The sequence below is a fragment of the Schistocerca americana genome, chromosome 5 (assembly GCF_021461395.2).
Source record: "Schistocerca americana isolate TAMUIC-IGC-003095 chromosome 5, iqSchAmer2.1, whole genome shotgun sequence".
NCBI classification, from domain to species: domain Eukaryota; kingdom Metazoa; phylum Arthropoda; class Insecta; order Orthoptera; family Acrididae; genus Schistocerca; species Schistocerca americana.
This window is the reverse complement of record NC_060123.1, coordinates 223,993,584-224,014,036: the sequence shown is the minus strand read 5'-3', so window position 1 is coordinate 224,014,036 and position 20,453 is coordinate 223,993,584. Positions and strand designations below refer to the sequence as shown.

At 41.2% G+C, this 20,453-nt stretch overlaps 1 protein-coding gene across 1 annotated transcript in view; it reads left to right on the top strand.

The window, feature by feature from the left end:
• Nucleotides 1-372: 372 nt before the first annotated feature.
• Nucleotides 373-20,453, top strand: part of LOC124616674 (ran-binding protein 9) — a 232,461-nt gene continuing 212,380 nt past the window's right edge. The window contains exon 1 of the mRNA XM_047145004.1: nt 373-561. Coding sequence (XP_047000960.1) covers nt 396-561 — 166 coding nt within the window. The 5' untranslated portion in view covers nt 373-395. The remainder of the gene's footprint in view (nt 562-20,453) is intronic.

Below are 20,453 nucleotides of genomic sequence, written 5' to 3'. Positions count from 1 at the left end.
TTTACACTTTTAAAAGTATGAAGCTGGTGAGTTACTTAAAAGCTGCTGCCTTTCTGCTGTTGTCAATTTAACAACTATTTTTAATGTAGAAGAACAACAGCACGAGATGCCATCATGCAATTTGTTATGTTTCTGTTTTAGCTTTAGATTTACTCCTTCTAATCTCTAGTTTCTGTATCTTCGCAGCACTTCCTTCTCACAACTCACAATACTTAACACTGCTGTCAGGAAACAAATGCAGACATTGCAGAGATAGCGTCTGTATCCATGGTAACTGGACAACGGCATCTCGTGGCCACAAGAAGAACTCGTATAGTGACGTTTGCGCCTTGGCTAAGAGTCTTTGGCTACGGATATCGAAAATAAAAATGGCCGCCGTCGGCAATGGACGGAGTATGATGGATCCTCAATCAGGAACGCAAAATTCACTCGTTGATCGTATTAAGTGCCTGTATCCTATGGTTAATGAAGAGGAGACGCCGTTACCGAGGTCATGGAGTCCAAAAGATAAATATAACTATATTGGATTGTCTCAAAATAACTTGAGAGTGCATTATAAAGGTAAGTCCAGCTGCAAGAAGAGTTTTGGTTAGGTTATGCTAACTACTTTTGGTTGCGTTGGTTTGTTCGGTTTCAGGAATACATTTCAATGTGTCAGCATCATAATATTCATTGACCTGTTTTCCAAGCCATCTTGCGTACAATGCCAGAGGCTTCTGTTAGTTAATGTCATCGACCATAGCAGTGACCAAGGTCTCTAAACAAAGAAATCAGCTGATCGCTTTTCGTAATGACGCAGTTCGTTTCTCAAAAGTAATATGTGCGTGTGGAAAACCGAAGTGAAAGAAGCCAATAGTTTGCACAGAATCGCTATACAAGGTTTAATGTCGTCTGTCAAAATGGAAATATGTTCATGTACTTTCGAAATTTTAGTACGTGTGTGTGTTCAGTAAACGAGAGAAAAATCGAGAGCGTCGTCAAAAATACTGATTTTTCAGGTTTAATAATACTACAAATTTTTTTTTCCCAGGTACAGATAGCTTACCATTACATTCAGCTGTTAAGAATAGATAGTGTAGGCTTACTGTAACAAGGCTATCATGTCGTTGCCATTGTTATTTTTTTTATCAATGTGTTCTAATATGTAAACTCGGATTTTACTATTTCCATTGTAAGCTTAATTAATTTGTCGTATGGAATAAGCGGATTTTGAAAATCACGTAGCAAGACTTCCAGATTAATATGCATTAACCTTTATAGCAATGCAAGCGACTATTTGTAGCATGAGTTGGGAAGTATATACTTAGTATTTTTCGTTGAAATTCACTATGTCATCTAAGAAAAAGGGTTACTTGTCTTTGTAATTTAAATTTAATTTCAGCGTCATTCCATGAGGGCACACTGCAGGCGCTCACGAGTGAGTGAAAGCGAAGTCGAACGTACACTAACGTTTCAGTCAACATTTTGCTAATAAGGATGATTTTGTCACGAACTATCATTGCTTAAAACACGAATGGCTTCCACAACAAAACATAACGTTTACTTGAGGATCCGTAGACCTACGGCTTGAGTAACACGTAAACGTATTACAGTGTTCTTTTATTTGTGTATTCCATTTTGATTAGATTCGGTAACGCCCGTGTTACGAAATTGTTTCCCATAATATATGACAACTCATACCGCAGTGCCAATTGTAGGATCGTCAGTTTGTTGCTATTTTGTTTCACAAATATTCTCCAGATTTAAATTAGATTATTCAGTTTTTGTTCCATAGACCCAAAAAAATGATTCTCGCGGTTGTGGAACATGTGAGAAAGTATCACATAAAACATTTGAATATATTACTTACTACCCTGATCATTTGTCAGGGGATAGTCGAAATAGGTTAATACAATGCAGTTAACTGGAACAGCTAATATTTACAGAATTAACGTGCTGTCAGAATGAAACACTGTTATGCACTATTAATAGATTTATCATACACAAAATACCCAATCTCGACTGTTGTGACCAAATGTTGTCAAAACTGAAATCTAAAATATTTTTACTTAAGCTGGCTTAACAGTCTGTTAAAGATATTCATCTATGGGATAGAAGGAGTTGTCCATCAAAAAGTCTTTCAGACTCTGTGTAAACTGTGCTTTATCTGAAACCAAGTTTTTAATGCTTACTGGAAATTTGTTTTGACATTAGGAACTAGTCACCTTCATACTAGTTGTCAATTTCATATGGTTTTATTTTAACTTATTGAAGTGTCAAGTGCTTACTGTTTGTGTGGGAAGATGAGAAAGTGAAAAACATTTCATGTATTTAGAGAACATAATGACTTAATATTTTTGGAAAAACATAGTTTATATACGATCACAATGTTCTCCCTTAACCAGAAATTCTGGTAGTGTAACACTACTGTTTATGAAAGGACATACGGAATCTGGTTGCAACATTTTGATTTTTGAAAACAAAGTTGAAGGCAGATATGGAGCTGAAGCAAATTAAATGTTTGAAGAGCTGCACAAGGGAGGATGGTAAGAGTTTCCTTAGAATAAAGTGATCATTTTAAATTGCTTTTAAAGTCAAATGAAACAGAAGTAGGAAATAACTGAGGGACATAAGGTATAGGAGAAATTGGGATAGTAAAATCTGTTTTCAGGAGAAGTTAGTGAATAGGCAGTATTTATAGATGTCTTAGTGAATATTATAATATCAGCTTTGTAGCTCGGACCTTCTATGTCGACAGTACACATCAAAAAGCAGAAGGTAGCTTTAGGGCAGTCTGTTGTGGCATCTTGCAGATAGTGCACGTGGTGGTAAAGTGATACTATGGATAAGAAATTATATATGGGCATGTGAAAGTGTCCTTCACCGTGAAGTCTTTGTGTGGTCAGAGACTCGCGTTTGTAGTGTAGCCAGAGACCCACCTTAAGTTGCAAGATGGCAATTCGATTTTGAGTGGCAACCCCTGTGGATGACAATGAGAGATTTATTGTGACAAGAGATTGTTCTGTAGCATGTCCCAGTGTCTACGTGTGCATAATATTTAACACAATATTCTATATATATATAAAAAAAAGTGAAAGGTGAGTTTGATGCAGAAGTGTTATTTGTATAATGAAAGTTAGGTGTATAATGACTGATGGATTATCATCAGTTTTACACTTCACCAGGAACTTGCATTAAACAATTAGATCAGAAGATGGGAATATGAATCTGCAAAATGACAATTGGCTGATCGACGTTTACTGATTTTCAATGTAAGAAAAGTCATTGATAATTTGTGAGTAACAGAGTTGTGTACTTTATAATATGAATCACATGTGAATCTGCACAATCAAAATGCAGATGTACTGATATAGCTGTGATGAAAAGTCTGAGTCTAAAGATATCGGTTGAATGTAGCATTAAATCTTTCCATGCTTCATTTCACCTCGTGAAAAGTGATAAAACAGTATATGCATATGTTGGCAGCTGGACTTCATTTTTCCTGCTGTGCATTTTTCATCACTTGGTCAATAAAAGTTGAGGAATTTGGAGGCAGGCAACAGGTATTTTATTGAAACCATAAATTCATTTGTGTAGCCAGAGTATTGTGTGCTGAGTCATCTTACGTTTCTTGCCGAAAAATGAAGGGCTTGAATGCAGGCATTTCCAGATTAGGTTTCTTCTGTGTGTTTTAAGGCAGTATTGTTAAGGGCAAATTGTTTGTGACAGATAGTCAGTTCATATTGAAATGTTTTCGTACAGTGCTTCAAGGTGTACTACAGTCATTAAGTACTTCCCACCAATATCTTCTGTTTTTGTGATGTGTTGGCAAGAAACAAAATTTTATGTTTTATAATAGAAGTACATAGTGGTTCTCACCATAGCCTGGAATAACTGAGAGATGTTACATCCCGGAAGGCATTGTCTGCATATGTCATTTACATTGACTTATGAAGTAAAAAGTTTTCTTAAAACAACTTAGAGCAGTACAGAAAGATGTAGATCTATGTTGAGTGAAGTAACAGATTTCGTATTGTTGAACAAAATGGTAGTCTGTTCATGTTGTGAACTGTGATTTAAATCTTCCCCTTTTACTGTGATATAAAACTAAATATATGTATACTACATTGCAATGTTGCTAGCTATTTCCCTAGAAAAGTCACAAAATATTTTGTCTGGTTTCTTTGGTGCTCACAAGACCTGTGTGGAATGGAATAGTCGGTCGGTGTGGCCATGTGGTTCTAGGCGCTTCAGTCTGGAACCACGTGACCGTTACGGTCACAGGTTCGAATCCTGCCTCGGGCATGGATGTGTGTGATGTCCTTAGGTTAGTTAGGTTTAAGTAGTTCTAAGGGGTCGACAGAAGCGTCCGATCCTACGCATCGGCTTTGACCCGTGACGTAAGGGTGTTGTCGTGTGTGACGTCATGACGGCGCGGAGTTTGGTTTGAGTCTGGCTGTCTCCAGTTCTGTTTTATCTTATTTTATTTACTTTTCTGATCTGTTCGTTCTATCTCGTGAGATTTTTTTTAAATTTAAAAACACTTATTACTTATTTTAATTATCTGTTTCCTCCAATTTCTGTTTTATTTTATTATATTTATCTTTCTGATCTGTTCGTTCTATCCCGTGAGATTTTTTCTTTTAAAGACAAAAAACACTAATCAGCTACTGAAGCATCTTTATCTTCTATGGGTTGCAGGGGTTACGACCCCTGGGGAGGTGGGTTGGGTATTCATGCATGGCTGTCTTCACTTACACATTGTAGCTACACAAGGCATCTAAATTTGTTTATATTTAGTTTGCCCCCCACCCAGAACACCCCATTTCCCGCACTTGTCCCGTTAGTGTCATTAGGCTTCTTGTGGAAAGTGTGTGTGTTTGTTTTTGTTTCCGCCATATTTGTGACGTCATGGGTCAAAGCAGACGGGCGGGATCGGACACTTCCGTATTTCCAGTTCTAAGTTCTAGGTGACTGATGACCACAGATGTTAAGTCCCATAGTGCTCAGAGCCATTTGAACCATTTTTTTTTGGAATGGAATAAACATTCAGTAATTGAGAAGTAATAAGTATGTTCGGAAAGCTTGAGGCTGTTCCCTCACTGGTACATATATTACAAAATGGAAACTACATTGAATGCCCTCTATAGTATCCTAAAATTCAATATATAGTTCCAAAAAAATTCAAATTGTGGTGTGGAAATGTACAGTTCTGTATGGCAGATTGAGTGGAATGTTTGAATGTGGATTGACTGATTTGTAAGTAACTATCAATATGATCTGTGTTTATTTGATAATAGCATCACTCTGGACAATGTGCAGTTGTCACTGGTATATTGTAAACAGAGCTACCTGTATTGCAGATAATGTACAAGGTCTGTTTTATATTGTAAGAGATCTTTGTCTAATATTTTTTATTAAAGACTTTTATAAAACTTTGACAGTGTACTGAAAACTTTTATAAAGTCAGAGCATGGTACTAGATTTTGTAAAAGATTTTAAGATAACTTCCAGTGTAATCAGGCCTAACACTGTCAGAGACAGATCTGTTGTGTAAGTTCACTTTGTTTTCAATGCGATACCATGAACATACACCAGTATGGATATAATCAGACAAAACTTTCAAAGGTAATGCAAATCAGCCGACCGCTGTGGCCGAGCGGTCCTAGGCACTTCAGTCCGGAACCGCGCGACTGCTAAGGTCGCAGGTTCAAATCCTGCCTCGGGCATGGATGTGTGTGATGTCCTTAGGTTGGTTAGGTTTAAGTAGTTCTAAGTTCTAGGGGACTGATGACCTCAGCAGTTAAGTCCCTTAGTGCTCAGAGCCATTTAATGCAAATATTGACTGCGGTTATTGAGCATAACTGCACAGCAACATGGCTTGCCATATGTACAAAGGACCCACCTAAAAAGTTAAGAAAGATTCTCATTGTTAAATAAAGGGCACTACATTTCCATATCTGTTTTTAGTTTTACGGTGTCTTGAGCGTAAATCTATATTTGTAAGTCATAATTTTTGTAGTGGGAAAAACACGAATAGAGTTTTCTTTAAAGCAACTTGAAATATAAACACAGTAGTACTTCTGTTTGGACTAGCCTAATGTTCTCAGTAAGAAGGTATATCAAACAGTAAAATTTGCACAAAAAAAATGTGTGATATGAAAAGGGTCGTTTGTCACCAAATGAGCAGTTTGGATATTAAGAAATTAGGGACTACTAATTTTTGTGGCACATTATGCACCACAAAACATAACAATAATATCTTATGAAAGAAATTCAGCAGTTAATATTAAAGTATCAGGTTGCAAAATTTAATTTACACCTGTTCAGAATTCTTGTGTTATTACTGGAGAATGAACGTTCTTGGAAAAAGAAAGGGAAATCGGAATTGCCCCCTCAGCAGTGAGGTAGAGATGAAGCACAAGCAAGTGTTGGACAAGGATAGAGAATGAAATTAGCTGTGTCTTTATCAGAGATACCATCTGTAGATTTATCTTAATCCATGTTGCAAAACCACGGAAAATCTAAACCTGGATAGACAGATTGGACTGCGAATGGGATGTTCTTGAGTTACTCTTGCCTCAAGTAAATTATACTGCTACTAAAAACAAATGTAATTGGTTACATCTTTCTTCTGAAGATCATAGTCAAAATGCACAGTATAGAGTACTTTTTATTATTTTGGTACTAAGATTTGTCATGTTGCTACTGTCTTATGGGAAGGATGATTGCTTAACGCAACAGTGAGATCTGTCAGTATTCAGGCAGGATCTGCAACCACACAGTTCTCTATTACATCTCTAGCACAATACTTCTGAGTTGAGTCACTTCAGTTGTACGTCCAACCACCATGAAAGTCATAATAACTTTCAGAAAAAAAGAAAGGGAGAAGAAAGTAAAGTACCATAATGGAATTAAAACTGAAATTTTTTGTCAGACATCCAATCACTATTGTGTCTAAAGTTACTAAAGAAGACAGAGAAATAGGATTGGCATGTTATCAGGTACTAAACTGATCACAGTATGTCCATGCAGTAAATTACAAGCATCAATCTTAAGAATGGAAACTTGCAGAAATTTGAAACTGCCATCTTATGAGTCAAGTGGAGGCTGCGTATGTGTCTGACAAATGGAATTGGTAAATTTTTCATATTGTGGGGCCACAGTCATAATATATTTCTGTAAAGTCAGTATGTCCATTGGACTTGTTTATTTACAGTGTTACATTTAAACTTACACAATCTTGATTTTTGCTTCAAAGTGCCATCTTAGGCATTTTATAACACTTAAACCACTTGATAATGGCACTTTGAAGCTGAAATCACGATTGTGTAAGTGTAACACTGTAAATAAAAAAGTATAATGACGGTACTAACTTTAAAGAAGTGGAATTGGGATTGGTGTGCAACCAAAAGTGATGCAAAAAACTGCAATAGCAGCAAAGAATTAGCCAGTTTTCCCGACACATTTGGAATTATCGAGGCAGTCCAGAAACACCATTAATCTATAAAATTTATTTGGCGACTTAAATATCCCATTTCTTTGAGATATAAGAGAGTAAACTTGCAAAATGAGGGCCTGAAACTTGTAAAATGAAGGTTTTCAGAAAACAAAAAAGGTTTGTATGAGGTTACTGAAAGCTGGGGAGCATGAATAAGGCTAGCAACCTCAATGCCTATCATTCCTGTCATTTCATTGATTGTAGAACCTGGTCTAATTTAAATTCAGCTTTTATCGAAAATTGCTGGAATATAGGAAGTTGCAAATACCTGTTGCCATTGTTTTCAGAATGGATTGCTAAACATGTACGCATGAATTACAAGGTGATGTTAGTAGGTAAATAACTATTTTTCTTAGGGTGATTGTATAATTGCTAAGGATGCAGAGAGAATTAATTGCAATTGGTGCAGCAAAGGGAAGATGGTTCTGTTCAAGGGCACAATGAGAGTTTCTAACCCCAGCAGTGAACCACATGTTTCTTAGGGGAAAAATGTGTGTATCTTTCAATATATTAACCAGTGAGATTTCTTTCTTAGTGTTTAGTAATTTAAATCATAGAAATGTAATTTTGGCAGGTCTGCAAAGTGCCTATGTACTATTGCCGCAACAGTATCTTCACTGGACTTCAAATGTAACAGCAGTTTTCAGTTTAGATCCCACTGTCACATTGAAGCTGCTCTATATGAGTTTTTCACCATCTCCATACCTGTGAATGTATGTACTTCTAGTTTCAAGGTGAACAGGGATTGAAGAATAAGCCTTATGAAACTAAAATATTACTTTATTTTAGAATAAATATTAACCAAACAAAAAGTAAATAGTTTGTTCCAAAATGCACTGCTTTGCACATTGTGTAATAAAAAATCTGCTGTTCGGTAGCATTTGGTATTGTGTTTGTCCACATCACGCATTGTGACATACTTGGATCCTCCTCATCTTACTCCGCAAGATGGTCAAACATATCAATCGAGTAATTACTATTAAAAACAGTCTTGATCACGATTTATTTAACAAGGTGACCGGTTTCGACCACTACTGTGGTCATCTTCAGACCATTGAGTAGGAACCCCTTTCTGTTGGAGAATCACAACATGCATTCAAAAGTAATATCAATAGAGGACGGCCATCACGAGATCGTCAAATGTATGAGGACACTTTCTACAAAAATACAGCAAAAGCTTCAGTTGGTTCAAAGTGTGTTCAGTGAGGTTGTCAGGCGATACCACAGGCCTTTCCTTCAGTCCTTGTGCCTTCTGGAGGGAGGCAGTGACGAGGTGCACCAACCTCTTCTGGGAAGGTGTGGGCTGGGCACGGTATTCTCAAGCATTTTCATCTTGGGAGACAAGCCCACTGCCGAAATGTTGACTGTAAGGCAGATAATTGATTAGAGGGTCCTGTTCCTGTACTACACAGCTCTCAAATTACCCTCGTTGGGATACAAGATGGCTGACATCCATCTGTAGGTTACTTACCAGCTCAAAACCTCTCCCTGGAGTGTTAGCAGTAGTTCACTATTTATTTCTGTCTTTGGCCTTCCTCTTGAGAGAGGTATAGGTAGTGCAGCTGGTATCCTTCATGATCTATTGATGTATTCTAGTTATGGTTTGCCTCTTGCATTGTTCCCTTCTATTGTCCCTTCAGTGACACTTTTAATGATTGTGTCAGCATTGCATTGTAAAAGGTAAGCCTTGTCTCATGAAGGTAATCGAACATAGAGGACACACATGGGTGGACCATCTACTGAGATGTGATAAATCTTTAAAAGTATCATTATGGGCCAGAAATAGGCATAAAAAAATCATTACTCGAATGATTGATTATTGGGATATACTCACTCAGTATGATTAATAAATTCAGTTAAATAATCGAAAAGGCCAATTAATTGACTGTACGCGTAATCACCCATCTCTAGGATGGACTGTTCACAGTGGACGTGTAGGGGCTAAATTAAACGTGTGGAGGCGGTTGCGTACTGTATTGAGTCAATTCACCCTCCCTGTTGGCTCCAAAAAAAAGGCGGGCAATGCGCAGTTGTGAATCAGACTGAAAGTCCTTGTAGAGGCATGCAACCACTATGAATATAATTATTGGAAAGAATTTTAAAAAGCCATATAGTTGCTTAAAAAACTGTCGGTTTTCTCTTAATTTATTCATGATGTGTTTCAGTTTTAATCCATCATCTGATGACCTGTTATAAACACACATGTAACAGATGGTATGTTACAGATTTTACATGTATGTAACAAATTTTACAGACACAAATTTGTAATAAATGTCAGTTTTAAACGAACAATATTAATGTATAAAACTCTTTTTGATACGGAAATACATATTATTTTAGATAAAAGTTGTCATTACTAACACACAAACTTACTAATATGTAGAATAACTGGTAGCATACCCGTTTTTCTGCTTATTAATAATGACAGTATTTGACTCCTGCATCAAAGTTTCATCCATTTGTATCTAAAATGGTACGTATTTCTGTATTAAAAAAAAACGCTTTGGACATGAATATTGTTCGTTTAAAACTGACCTTTATTGAAAATTTGCGTCTCTGTAAAATTTGTTGCATATGTGTAAAATCTGTAACAATCCGTCTTTTGTGTTTCCATATAATTCGTAACGTAAAATATTGCATTTGTCAGTTTATACTATGTAATCAAATGAAGAGTTAAACATGTAACGCGTGGTAGGTAATTAACAAATTCAGAAAAAAAGCCAGCAACTGTTTCTAGCAGCCGCACAGCCCGTTTGATTCTTTCCAGTGATGTTGCATACTTCTCGGGACATAGTGATTGGTAGCTTCAGATGACTGTTGGAGGCACGTTGGCAATACGCGTTTTCTCGTTAACGATTGAAGAGACAGAGCTCAGAGAAAACAGGTTTCTTTCACCTCCATTACACTTGTGGCTTTACTTAGTCATTTTCTATGGTCAAGAGTATTAAGAGGTTCCTGGCCAGAACAGCACAAACAAGGCAGGCCACATTTTAACCACTTAAGCTGTCGGGAGTTTAAGATCCTGTTCTTATTTTCAAGTTCGTACCCATACTGTTATGACAGTGTCCTCTGGAAGAGAAGATGAAGTTGGGAACCAGTTACTTGATCATGAAGTCTCATCGCAGAGTCTGTTATGCTTGTTTCCGTCATTGTTGATGACAGAGAAACGGGTAACTACATAGTAACTTGTTTTATGCCACATCTTTCTTCAAGCCATGGTTTTGTCGTCGACGTTTAGCAGCCAGCACATCTCTAGTAGTGTCAGGTGATGCAGTGAAATGTTGTTCAGAGTGGGGTCATTTATATGAATCTTGGTCCAACCATCCTCCAAGAAAAGTAGGATCACTTCCCATACACAATAAGTCGTATTGTTGATATTGCCACGATGGCCAGGTGGGAGACCAGACTATGAGTAGATCAAAGGAGAGCGGAAAATTGCTGCAGTTTCAGTGGAAGTGACAGTTCCTGTAAAGATGGAATTTTTTTGGACTCGAATGAACGTTCTACTCGCGCAGATTAAGTTGACACTACGCGCAGTGGCTGGTGGAAGTGACCGTAAATGCATTTCCCATATACAGTCACTCTCATCAGACACTGCACCGAGTGTAAAGTTAGGTGATGCGGGTAATTGTAGATTAGTAGGGATCTCTGTTTAGGTGCTAACAGTCAACTCTGATCCAGCGGTAGTAGGATATTCGCACTGTAGTGGTGTATAAAGCTCGACCAATAGAAATGTGTGAATCATATAAAGGCATTGAATATATGATGTAAGCGAAGTGAATATGCCCTGTGACACTCTTTGGTTCTCAGCATTTTCTGTTGAGAGAAGAGTAATGTGACTTGCAGAAAACCTGAAATATTTCTTCAAGGTTAATCCTTTGGCCTTATCGAGACTGTTTCAGAGCAGAACACACTCCACAAAACAGTTGTGACTAAGCCATTTCTTTGCTATACCCATTCTTCCTAGAGTGCTAGTCCCACAAGGTACGCAAGTGAGCTACTGTGAAATTTGGAAAGTATGACGATGATACTTAAGGAATCGAAGCTATGAGGCTGAGAGATCTACATATGTTCCTTCATTTCGTGTAAAAAAAAGCAAACTCCCATCAGCAGATTCGCAAATCCACAACTCCTGAGGATAGACTGTACTTTCCACATAGTCGTTGGTTGTTCAGGATTACATCTCCTCGGCTCCATTTTTTGATGGAGGTGTTTTTAACTTTATAAATAATAAACAGTAACTTTGAGTAATGTTTGTTAGTTTATTGTTCAGCACAAAACAGACATCTAGCACCTTGCATACAAGTGTGCTTAACATATGTAATAAAACTGGAGGGGAAAAAGAATCACTGCCCTCACTAAATAGACACTCTCCTAAACAGTCCACACAACTCCCCTCCTTCAGCTGAGCAAGCTTCTTTCATTCTGATGGATTCTAATGTAATTCCTATGGCATGAAGCAAGTCCTACGTCAGAACTGATCGTGGCTTATGAATCGCATTAAGTTTCATGTCATTTTCAGTTAAGTTGGTGGCTAATTATATGGATAATTCAGTGCATCTAAATGGCATTACGAGTCCCTTACAAATTGCCAGTTCTGATAGCATGTAAATCATGTTTGTAATATACCGATTGGGAGTAGAAGGGCTTTTGGTACGAAAACAAAAATCACTTGAAAAATGCCAAAATAAAAATAAAAAATGCCATTGTAATGCATATCAAGCGATTCCGTTTGGTCGGAAGTTGCCGAAATTGAAATTGGGTTTTGTCTTCGCAAGGTAGTAGAAGAGCTGTCGACGCATTTTTATTCGTGTTTTAATTAATTAGTAGTAATTAAAACATCGTCTATTAAGTGAAACTAGATATCAGAAACTTGGTATTTTGACCTCGTGCTTAGACAGAAATACACCAATAGCTGAAAAAGATTTTTCTAAAAAATAGTGTCAAAATTAACATGGGTTGTGCTCTCAAATCAGGTTTCGCACGATTAGTTCGTGGAGCCGCCATCATTTTTTAACATGTATTCAGCTGGGTGTAAGTGCTGCTTCTGACTTCCAATTCATGTTTCTAAAGTTGAAGATAATTACTTAAACAGAAAACATATAAAACGATCTATATGGAAAAGAGGGATAATTTCAGACAGTATTATGTAGCGGCCGAAAGTGTCGCACCAGAACCCATTTTTATTATGTACAATTTTAGATTGTAGTTTTCATCTGAAGCAATCGATTTGGAATAGATCGAAGTATAGCGGTCATTCAATCTCGGATTTCCGAAAAAAGCGGCGAGAGCAATAGTACTATAATAAAAGACATATTTGGGTAGCTGATATTGTTAAAGAGTATTGGCCTTGAAAGGCCACGTTTGAGTCCTGTAGAGAATTTTAATCTGCCTTGTAGTTCCAAAATAACGCACATTCGGCTGCAAAATCAAAGATGCTCATACTGCAAAAAGGTTATACGTACTGTTCTATTTTTTATTTGCCAGTGATAGCACAGTCCAGCCGTTCTATCCTATCTAAACACAACAACAAGCAGTGCTGTAGCCATCATTGGACGTACACACATCGCTTGGTCGGATTGTAAAAGCTTCCGGAGCATGTGTAGATACCAGACATGACCCCGTTATTTAATTACAGCTCTTTGGCGGAGGAGTGGGTGAAAAGCCTTTAGTGAAAGTGTAAGGACGTGGGATACCGCGCGTGTCAAGGCGCGAAGGAATGCTTTGTCCACTTAATTTCTCTTCCGAGCGTCCTATGCTTCTTCGTAGTTTAAGTCCATCCTTAGTGAAACTACTTATGTCGTCTCTACTTTGATCGGGAAATTTAATTAGAGAAAGCCAAAAGGCAGAAATTACTTAAAGAATAGTTTTGAATTGGACAACGTTAAGGAAGTTTCAGCTGACCCTGACCAGTGAATTTGAAACAGAAAATGTAAAATACGTGTACATACCAGTAACAAACTTACTGTTAGAAACGTTGGTACTGACAAGTAAGTGTTAATACGGCGTGCACAAAGTGCAACGGGGAGACAACCCAGAAACGATATCATAAGAAGATCGTGAGTGATAGAAATTGTCGAGAGCGTTACTAAATTGAAATGTGAATGGGCTGGCCACATAGCAAGGCGATCAAAAATCATGGATCAGTGATGCTGGAACACGGTGGTACCTGATGGCACAGAACTTAAAGGGGGTAGGAGAATACGGAAGAGGCATTCATTTCATCGGGGGATGAACTGTGGGTGAAGAAGAAAGAAGTCGCCGATAAGCCGTGGACACGGCGTGTGCGCGCGCGTCAAGGCGAAGGACGCGAAGTGATGTGCGTTGAGGCTGGGTACTGCGCAGTCGGGGTGCTGCACTGGCATTGACGCGGTTCGCGCTGAAGGACGGTTCTGTGAGGGCGCCAGGTGCCAACTTCGGCGCGGGCCGCGTTTCGCTTCTCTCCGCCAGGTTGTCCTCCGCGAGCCGCAGACAGGCTGTCGTGCCCGGGAAACGCGCCAGGGCTATGCGGCAGCGGCGCAGGTGCATGGCGGCTGACGGCAGATGCCCTGGTTCGACTTCTTTCTTCGTCACCCACAGTTCATCCCCCGATTAATGAATGCCTCTTTCATATTCTCCTACTCCTTTTAAGTTCTGTGCCATCAGGTACCACCGTGTTCCAGCATCACTGATCCATGTTTTTTGATCGCCTTGCTATGTGGCCAGCCCATTCACATTTCAATTTAGTAACGCTCTCGACAATTTCTATCACTCACGATCTTCTTATGATATCGTTTCTGGGTTGTCTCCCCGTTGCACTTTGTGCACGCCGTATTAACACTTACTTGTCAGTACCAACGTTTCTAACTGTAAGTCTGTTACTAGTAAGTACACGTATCATCAAAGCAAAGCTCGTAGTGTCTCTTTTGACAAAAGTCGTATGGTAAATTCATCACTCTGCTGGGAACTGAAAGAACAGGAAAAGTAACGACCAAACATTTGAAAACTTCAACATTATTTGTTCCTGAAGATACATAAATATAAACCCAATAATATTAATAATAAATTGCGCTTTTGTTACACTGCTGGCCATTAAAATTGCTGCACCACGAAGATGACTTGCTAAAGACGAGAAATTTAACCGTCAGGAAGAAGATGCAGTGATATGCAAATGATTAGCTTTTCAGAGCATTCATACAAGGTTGGCGCCGGTGGCGACACCTACAACATGCTGACATGAGGAAAGTTTCCAACCGATTTCTCATACACAAACAGCAGTTGACCGGCGTTGCCTGGTGAAACGTTGTAGTGATGCCTCGTGTAAGGAGGAGAAATGCGTACCATCACGTTTCCGACTTTGATAAAGATCGGATTGTAGCCTATCGCGATTGCGGTTTATCGTTTCGCGATATTGCTGTTCGCGTTGATCGAGATCCAATGACTGTTAGCAGAATATGGAATCGGTGGTTTCAAGAGGGTAATACGGAACGCCGTGCTGGATCCCAACGGCCTCGTATCGCTAGCAGTCGAGATGACAGGCATCTTATCTGCATGGCAGTAACGGATCGTGCAGCCTCATCTCGATCCCTGAGCCAACAGATGGGGACGTTTGCAGGACAACCATCTGCACGGACAGTTCGACGACGTTTGCAGCAGCATGGACTATCAGCTCGGAGACCATGGCTGCGGTTATCCTTGATGCTACATCACAGACAGGAGCGCCTGCGATGGTGTACTCGACGACGAACCTGGGTGCACGAATGGCACGAATTTTTTTTTTTTTTTTTTCGGATGAATCCAGGTTCTGTTTACAGCATCATGATGGTCGCATCCGTGTTTGGCGACATCGCAGTGAACGCACGTTAGAAGCGTGTGTTCGTCATCGCCATACTGGCGTATCACCCGGCGAGATGGTATGGGGTGCCATTGGTTACACGTCTCGGTCACCTCTTGTTCGCATTGACGACACTTTGAACAGTGGACGTTACGTTTCAAATGTGTGACGACCCGTGGCTCTACCCTTCATTCGCTCCCTGCGAAATCCTACATTTCAGCAGGATAATGCACGACCGCATGTTGCAGGTCCTGTACGGGCCTTTCTGGATACAGAAAATGTTCGACTGCTGCACTTGCCTGCACATTCTCCAGATCTCTCACCAATTGAAAACGTCTGGTCAATGGTGGCCGAGCAACTGGCTCGTCACAATACGCCAGTCACTACTCTTGATGGTGTGTAGTATCGTGTTGAAGCTGCATGGGCAGCTGTACCTGTACGCGCCATCCTAGCTCTGTTTGACTCAATGCCCAGGCGTATCAAGGCCGTCATTACGTCCAGAGGTGGTTGTTCTGGGTACTGATTTCTCAGGATCTATGAACCCAAACTGCGAGAAAATGTAATCACAAGTCAGTTGTAGTATAATATATTTGTCCAATGAATACCCATCTATCTGAATTTCTTCTTTGTGTAGCAATTTCAATGGCCAGTAGTGTACTTAGTCCTTTGTATATTATTTTCTAAGTTACAAATAGTGTTTAAAATTATTTACCTCGTTCAGTAGATCTCACCTCTCCACTACTGAAACAATGTTAATGACTCACTTAACCACCTTGTAGACAGTTTCTTGGGCCAGGTGTTGTAAAATCTAAATACCTTTTTAGGTTCAAGATATTTGGTCTCTTGCGGGAGAACACTTGTAGAAAGAACGTAAAAGTCCTCGCACAAGTTTTGCAACCTATCGCGAAAACAAAAACAATAAAATAAAGATTACGAAGACACAAAATCAAAAATCATTTACTATAACAGTGAGCGCGGTTGCAATAGGCGATTCTGAGATTAGCAAACTATGCCACAGGTCACTGTTTTTGCACTTGAGCTTTCTGCTGCATATTCTGGCCATTTGAACTCTCCACTCGGCAGTCAAATAATTGATCATTGATATGACTGAGACACCGACCCACTAGCGGCGTGTTTGACAGATGATTTTTACGCTGGTACGTGACGTGCGCTCTTCGCGAGTAGTCATTTTGAATAGAAATTCGCTCGTATAACAGGGGCTTAGAGACATTTCACAGCTACAAAGAAGGCACGAACCACGACTGAGCACTGGAGTGCTGCTCTAGATACTTCCACGTGCAGCCACCTGGTTGGCAAGCTGCCGCGATCTCAAGCGGTTGGAGGGTGAAAGGGCTCGTTAGAAAAACATGTTCAAACACCTACATAACACACGGCGCACGTACACTGATAAACCAAAACGTGACCACCGATGACCGTGCCATAGAATGTCACCTGGTAGCGTTCCGGATATGGGCCTTCTGGCTCCGTCTCAGGGTGGGTTCCGTAAAGGCCGCTCCGCCACCGACAATCTGGTGAGCCTGGAGTCGGCCATCCGTACTGCTTTTGCCCGCCGTCAGCACCTGGTCGTTGTCTTTTTCGACATGCGGAAGGCGTACGATACGACATGGCGTCATCACATTCTTTCTACGCTTCATGGGTGGGGTCTTCGGGGTCCTCTGCCGATTTTTATCCGCAATTTTCTGTCGTGTCGTACCTTCCGCGTGCAAGTCGCGGCCTCGTATAGTTCCTCCCACGTCCAGGAGAACGGTGTGCCACAGGGCTCTGTTTTAAGTGTCTGTCTGTTTTTAATAGCCATTAACGGGCTTGCTGCGGCTGTGGGAAATTCTGTCTCCGCTTCCCTGTATGCTGACGACTTCTGCCTTTACTACAGCTCTACTGGCATTGCAGCTGTTGAACGTCAGCTACAGGGCGCTATCCGTAAGGCGCAGTCTTGGGCTGTAGCGCATGGGTTTCAGTTTTCGGCAGCCAAGACCCGCGTTATGCATTTCTGCCGGCGCCGAACAGTCCATCCTGAGCCGCGGCTTTATCTTGCCGACGAACTCCTTGCTGTGGTGGAGACCCACAGGTTTTTGGGGGTGGTTTTCGATGCCCGGTTGACTTGGCTGCCTCACATCCGGCAGCTGAAACAGACGTGTTGGCGGCATCTAAACGCTCTGAGATGCTTGAGCCACACCCGCTGGGGCGCCGACCGCTCTACCCTGTTGTGGCTCTACCAGGCGTTAATCCAGTCCCGTCTGGATTATGGGAGCCTGGCTTATGGCTCAGCATCCCCATCTGCGTTACGGGTGCTGGACCCAATTCTCCACAGCGGGATACGCCTTGCCACTGGTGCTTTCCGCACCAGCCCTGTGGACAGCGTACTAGTGGAGGCAGGTGTACCTCCACTGCGGGTACGACGCCAACTATTACTGGCTGCTTATGCTGCCCATGTTTTTAGTTTGCCCGGGCATCCAAATTACCGTGTCCTGTTCCCGCAGTCGGTCGTCCATCTGCCGGACCGTCGGCCCCGGTCGGGTTGTCCGATCGCCGTACGCGTCAAGGAGCTTCTCTGCGGGCTTGGGTTTTTCCCTGTTCCGCCTCCTTTCCAGGCGCCTCTGCGTACACCCCCGTGGTGTGTTCCTCGCCCTTGCCTTCTGCTCGACTTGGCACAGGGCTCGAAGGACTCGGTCCCTCCAGAGGCCTTCCGCCGCCGCTTTTATTCCATCCTTGCCACGTATCAGGGCTCTGGAATTGTTTACACCGACGGTTCGATGGTTGCTGGTCGTGTCGGGTATGCGCTAACTCTAGGGGACCATTCCGAACAACGGTCCTTGGCGGCTGGCTGCAGCGTTTACACTGCTGAGCTAGTCGCCATCTTTCGAGCCCTAGAGTATATCCGCTCCTGCTCAGGTGAGTCCTTCGTGATCTGTAGCGATTCCCTGAGCGGTTTACGAGCTCTCGACCAGTGTTTTCCTCGTTCTCGTCTGGTGATGGCTATTCATGAGTCCCTGCATACTCTTGCGCGTTGCGGCCGCTTTGTGGTCTTTGCGTGGACCCCCGGTCATGTCGGTATCCCGGACAATGAACATGTTGACCGCCTGGCGAAAGAGGCCACGTGTAAACCATCTCTGGATGTTTGCCTCCCAGAGACTGATTTGCGGGCAGTCCTCCGCCGAAAAGTTTTTGCGCTTTGGGACGCTGAATGGCGCGATCGGATTACACCCAATAAACTCCGTGCCATTAAGGAGACGACGACGACGACTGTGTGGCGGACATCCATGCGAGCCAACCGCAGGGACTCCGTCGTCCTTTGTCGGCTCCGCATTGGCCACTCCCGGCTAACACACAGTTATTTACTGCGCCGGGAGGACCCTCCTGTATGTCGCTGCGGGGCGGCTTTGACAGTGGCCCACATTCTGTTGGCCTGCCCCCTTTTAGCTGTGGTCAGGCAGGCATTTGCGCTGCCTGATACGCTCCCTGCCCTTTTAACAGACGACTCCACTATGGCTGACTTAGTTTTACGTTTTATTCGGGCAGGGGGATTTTATCATTTAATCTGAGTGTTTGTTTTATTTTATTGTTTTGTGTTGATTCTGGCCCTTGGCCTATGATTTTCAACTGATTTTCTTTTAATGTGTTTCTAAGTGGTTGGCTTTTCCTTTTTTATTTCTATGGTCGGCCAACCACCGTCACACTCTGTGTGGTTTTAGTTCGTTTTGTCTAGTCTTTGTCTCAGTTTCTCTTGTTCTGTATCGTCTGTGATCTCTTCTGTTCCTCGTTTTTATTCTCTGTGGGTGTTCTTTGTCTTTGGAAAAAGGGACCGATGACCATAGCAGTCTGGTCCCTTTAATCCCCCAAACCAACCAACGTTCCGGATACGTGACGATGTAAGGGAGGTGCACAGGGTGATTTTGTTATCACATTGATTGCCGGACCTGAATGACAAGGTTATTTAATAGGCAGAGGCATTTTTCAGATATGTGTAATTGTTGGACTAATGACCTGTGAAGTTAATTTCTTAAACATCATTGCTGCTAGGTCGTGTGTAAAGGAATTATGCACAACCTTTCATAACAAATCTCTTTTCTTAGAATGAAATTTATTTTATTTGGAAGAAGAGGGCAAAAATAATATAAATGATTAGTATTTAATGTCTGAACAAGTTGGTTTACAAATTCACAGCAGATGTAACAACATATGTGAATAAAGGGGGGGGGGGGGGGGGGACATTCCAAGTGCATGAACTTTTCCTTCGGACCCGCCTTGCAGTTTGTGACGACTTGCTTTGATTTTTTTTTTTTTTTTTTTTACGGCTTCAACTCGACGAAACTTTTGAGAGTATCTTCTATAACATGGCGTGCTCATGATTCTCTTGCTGCTGGTTTCTTGCAAGACATGGTCCTGTAAATTGATGTTCCTGATGATCCGGTACATCTTTCGGGTTTTCAATGTTTATCAATGCAAGTGCAACTTCCTCTCGAAATTCAGTTACTCCAAATTTCTGAACTCAAGAGTCTCAATTCTGGTGCGGGGCAAACCTTTACTACTCCATTTTTGTACAGTAAATTCTTTGACCATTAGTTTCGGAGAGTAAGTTTTTCTATCTAAACCAGACCACAAAACGAATCCAAAAAATGTAGCGTTTCTTAATTATTTGTGTCCACCCTTTGTTGTAGTCCGCTGCGTCCTGTACATTTTTAATTGGCAAGGCTGTCAGTAACTCGTTGCTCGACATACCTATTCGTCTTGGTGACTATCATTTCCAAAACTAGGCCATAAAAAAACGGTAAATATCCAGTTCATCGCATCTTCAAGTCTTCACATGATCAGCAATTCCCTCGTTACAGGCTGTGATAAAATCATTCATATTTCCATGAATATCATACCAACTAACTTCGGAGAAGTCTCTGGGCGACACATTATCTGATTCGACGACGGTTGGGCTTTTTCTTTCCCTCGGTCCGCATTCATTAACATCGTCGGAATCACGATTAGAACTCTTACAGTATTCTGGGTGATCACCGTTACCTAGTTCGCCACCTGCTGGAGGACTGATTTCCTCCGTACTCTCTACGCGGGGAGGCTTCTGAGGCCGCATGCCTCGTTTCCTTCAGGAATTGTTAAATTACTGAGTTTCCAAGATACGTGTGGGTTCTGCCT